We start from the raw sequence: 4,499 nt of genomic DNA, 5'->3' as shown, positions 1-4,499 counted from the left end.
CTGCGGAGTTCTTTTACATTTCCAAGGATATTCCTTTCCTAAAGCAATGCTATCTTGTTCTGGATCACAAAAGTGATTTAAAGATTTCCAATTTGTATTTCAAAAAACAAAACTCTTACTCCTAAATCTGGCAATCAGCAGTAAGTGTATGATCCATGTCATTCATATACTTATATTCTAAATCTAAATAAACTTTCTGTTGAAAGGAACACCAACTGAAAAATGCAAAAAAAAAAAAAACCCAAAAGTCAACAAGTTATTTATGCATAAAAGGAACACTGGTTAACAGCCTTTTCCAACCACAAAGTGAAGAATTGGCCTCAGACTTCAATAGGGGCGAGAAGAGTGGCTGGATGTGGCCCTGGAGCGTGCACTGGCCATGGCACCAGTGCCAGCCCTGGCTGCAGCTCTGGCTTGGGCCCTCTCTTCCTCATCTCTCAAAGCCTCTTCATAATGGGGTGGGAAGGCACTGGGGACTGTATCATTGACCTTGGCCAAAAACTCCAGGACTTTCATCTTGCTGGTTTCAATGTGGGCTTTGGGGCCCCACAGGAATTCATAGCAAGGAGGATCACTGTCGGGCACCTGGCGGTACTCCAGGTACTTTTCCTGCACCAAATCTTCAGTGATGAGCTTCCTGGGCTCCCCGAAGATGAAGTGCTTCCTTCCATCATAGAGGCCCAAAATATTCAGGAATTCCCAGATCTCCTCCTCAGAGGCGCGGTTGCCATTCAAGAAGATCACACCCAGGAGGGGCATCAGAAGCCCATTCTTAGGAAAGCCCCAGCCACCACCTGGATTCTCATCGTTGGGGAGATCTAGGTTGCTGACAAGGGTATAGGAATGACTGTTGGGTTTGACTTCCTTCAACTCTAGGCCAAAGACCAGCTCCATGCGCTCAGAGGCTCTCCTGAAAATCTCAGGGAAATGCTCCCTATACCTTTTGTTGACAATCTTCAGCATTTCTGCCTTTTTAACGGGATCCTTCATTTTATACTTAAAGAGCATGAACTGCACCAACATCCCCACCTTCCTGGTTAGAGGATCTTTGCGAGAGCTCTCACTGGAAGTTGAGGCCTGGGTGGAATTTTTACTTTCCTCAACTTGGCCCTTGGCACCTACTTCAGATCTTGAGCGTGTGACACCTGCAGCAGCACTGGTCGTGGCTGGGGCTTTCTGAGGCCCATGAGGAGTGCCAGCAACAGAGGAGCTTGAAGGAGCATCTCCAGGAGCAGGAGAGGAGGAGGAAGTGGTCTCTTCTTCCCCTGCTGTAGTGGCCTGAGCATTAAGACTTTGGGTCTCACCTCGGTTGCGGCGGCGTTTCTCACGAGCACGGAGCTTACTCTTCTGACCACGAGGCATGATGGCTGTGGTCAGTGACAGCAAACAGGAAATACAAGCCAATGGGCAGGTGATTTGAGAACCTGGAAGAGGAGAATGAGTTGATGTGAATCCCTTGAAATAGGGAGATTCCACCTTGGCTTTATCAAAGGCTACCTCTGCAGGTCCCTGAGTGCATGTCTCTAGGAACTCACAGGCTCCTGTTTTCCTGGTCAGCCCATCCCCATAGAGAAACCACAGAGGGCTTAGATTGAGATTTACTCTGCTCCTATCAGCCCTGCCTTGGATTTACTTAGGTGACAGCAGGGGCTGGCAGTAGTGCCCTCTGTATTCAGGCTCCTCTTAGTTCATCTTCAGGATTATCAGACCAATTCTGGGCAGAGCCTAGAAATCTTCCCCTCAACTACTCTGAAGGTTATATTTCAAAGCTCCTTGAGATCCAGGAGAAGGACATGAAGGGTGCCTTAGTCTGCTTTCCTGCCAGAGAAAACACAGTGCTGAGCACTCAAGAGATCCTTTCAGTGCTGAGTTCATTGGGATCACCCTTTGAAGTCCTCACCTTTGCTCATTATAAGGCTCAGCATCACTCTCCATTTGCTGACTGGTTGCTACACCTTCACACTATGGATCGCACCTCCCTTAGACTTGATATAAAGAAGTGAAGGGGATGCTCAACCTTACAGCCCTTCCCTGAGATTTCTTGGGCTGAAATCAAGGGGTTAGGGTGGATGCTTTCATGTCCTCTCTATTCAGGGACAGATGGTCCCTTGAGTCCTCACTCAGGTACCACAATTGGGCTCCTGGTAGAGAAGCTCCACTTTTTCTTAAACTGATGCCTATGTGACAGTAAGACCTAGCCTCCCTGTTTCCCAACAGAGAAGTGAAGATAATCTTATCTTCCCAAATGTGGTCTCCCAAGAATGAAAGCTGTTACAGGAAGGATGATGTCCTTGTGATCCTGCACAAGATCCCAACTCAAGGTCCAAATCTGACTCATGATGGGGTCTCAGATTTCCCCCTCTGCTGACCTGGGACAACTCTCATCAGATGAAGACCTTCACTTCTCTGTTGGCACATAATGGGACCTGACAGGCACTTATGCCTGACATCTATCCTTGAGGTCTCCCAAGGACAGGAGAGAAGATTTTTTGTAGTTCAAATGGTGCACTGTGGGACATTCCCACAGTCCTCAAGGTTCTCACCAAGACACCCAGCATAACCTGAAATCCTCCCTCACTGATATGAGGTTGCTCCCTGTGACCTGTCCTCTCACATCCCTGGGATGTCCTGAGACGGACTGAGTGCAACCCATGTCAAAATGTCCAATTCACCCAAGCCTGAAAACAGGGCTGGTGCTTTATAGGGCCCCATTTTTTCTGGGAGGGGCCTCCCAACCTCACTCAGTGTCACAACCCTGCATCCTGTTGGGGACTAGACCCCTGTGCTGAAGTGGGCTTAATCCAACAGACCAAGGCTTTCACCTCCCTGAGACCAACTCCAGAGGTAATGAGGGGGCACCAGAGCTGCCATCTCTGCCTGGGGCCTCCACTGGTGAGTTTGTGATTACCAGGTGTAGCCCGCAATTCCCTTAGTCACTAGAGGGGAATTTAAGTCACTCTACATCCGTCTACCTTGCCTCGGCCCTCCTAGAGCTGAGGACAGAGGTGTGGCTCAGCGTGGCCCCCTTTGGGGGAAGAGGTCTTAACATTAGCACTCTGGGCCCTCATCTAGGACCCAGATCTCCTCCATCTGTAAGATCAGGGCAACTCCCATAGACCAAGGCCTTCTCTTGTCGGCATGGAAACATTCCAGGCCAAATTCTAATAGCTGTGCTGGGGCCTCCCTAAGGCAGATTGCAAAGGCAGGGTGTGGTTGAGTCACCTAGGCGGAGTGGGGGTGGGTGCGAGGAGAGACAATCCTTTCAGGGGACACTCAGGTCCTTACCTTGGCTCCTAACCAGTCCTGGAAAACCAACTTGGGCCGCACAAACGCCGCGTCCACAGGCGGATCGCCTTGCCTCCCGAGCGGAAGTGGGGGGAGCACATCCGGCGCTGCAGGGTCTCCCAGATCTGACGGCAGGGGTGGGGGCGGGGATCTGCAGAACTCTGTCCTTTAGGTCAGCCATCATCCCGGTGCCATCTATCAGGGCTGGGGAATTCCTCCCTCTAAACACCGATTCCTCCAGCCCCCAAACAAAGCCCTCGCTGCCCCAAGTTTGTAGTGGGGAAGCCAGGGGCGCTGCTCTGAGCACCTCCTCCTGATGGGAGGGCAAGACTATGAGTCTCCCTCTTTAGGACAGAGTCCTCTTGTTAGCACTGAGCTCCCCACCTTAATTCTGGTTATGGCCAAGACTACCCTCCACCCTACTGCACCTACCCCTGTCTGCCATGCAGAACTGAGGTCTGATCCTGCTAGATGGGGCCCTTCCCTCCCCAAGATTGCACAGGTGGAAGGAGGGGACAACTCAGCTGAGCTCTCCTGATCCTCTGGGGCTAAGAACAGTGGAGAACTCCATTTGGCACCCTCTGCTTTGGGGGGGGGTCCCCTCATAACACTCAGGGTCCTTTCCTTGGCTCTTGCTAAGCCCTATGTTTTTTCTTTGCAGATTTGTGGCTGTTCCACTAGTCCAGGGTTCTCACCTCCATGACACTCTTCAGGGAGACTGAGGGGGTGGCTTTATCTCAAATATCTGTCCTGGGCATATCAGGGTTGACAGCATTGGGGGCATTTGTGGAGCTCCTCTCAGAGGTGACTGGTTCCCTCAGGTCTTATTCAGATAACTGACCACTTGAGAGACTCTGCTCTCTGTTGACCTGAGGCTGCTCCCATCAAATCAAGGTACTCACCTTCTGGAGACCTCCAACTGGAAGGATGAGCCACATCCAGCCGGGACTGTTCTGAACGTCTAAGGGCTGATAGCCTCGGCCAGACTTTATGGAGGCCTGCTACTTGGGCTGGTCCTTCTGTCATTCCTTATTCAGGGTCCTCGTCTTCATCGCCATCAAAGACTGCGACTCCTTCTACTGACCTCCTTTTACTGTTTGTAGGCCAAGGTCTTAAGTCCCTGAGAAGCCTGAAGAATAAGTGCGGGGTGCTCAGCCTGACAGCTCTATCTGGGGCCCTCTAAGTCTAAATACCTGTTTATGTATGGTCCCCTA

The 4,499-nt window shown here is 50.9% G+C and overlaps 1 protein-coding gene across 1 annotated transcript; it reads right to left on the bottom strand.

Moving 5' to 3' along the window:
* Positions 1–327: 327 nt before the first annotated feature.
* On the bottom strand, positions 328–1,362 carry LOC125117980 (melanoma-associated antigen B4-like). The gene has a single exon (XM_047764164.1). It carries the CDS (start codon positions 1,360–1,362, stop codon positions 328–330), a length of 1,035 nt encoding a protein of 344 aa, XP_047620120.1.
* Between the last annotated feature and the right edge of the window lie 3,137 nt (positions 1,363–4,499).

The sequence above is a fragment of the Phacochoerus africanus genome, chromosome X (assembly GCF_016906955.1).
Source record: "Phacochoerus africanus isolate WHEZ1 chromosome X, ROS_Pafr_v1, whole genome shotgun sequence".
In the NCBI taxonomy this organism is placed as follows: domain Eukaryota; kingdom Metazoa; phylum Chordata; class Mammalia; order Artiodactyla; family Suidae; genus Phacochoerus; species Phacochoerus africanus.
The sequence above is the reverse complement of the archived record's forward strand: the minus strand, read 5'-3'. Positions and strand labels throughout refer to the sequence as shown.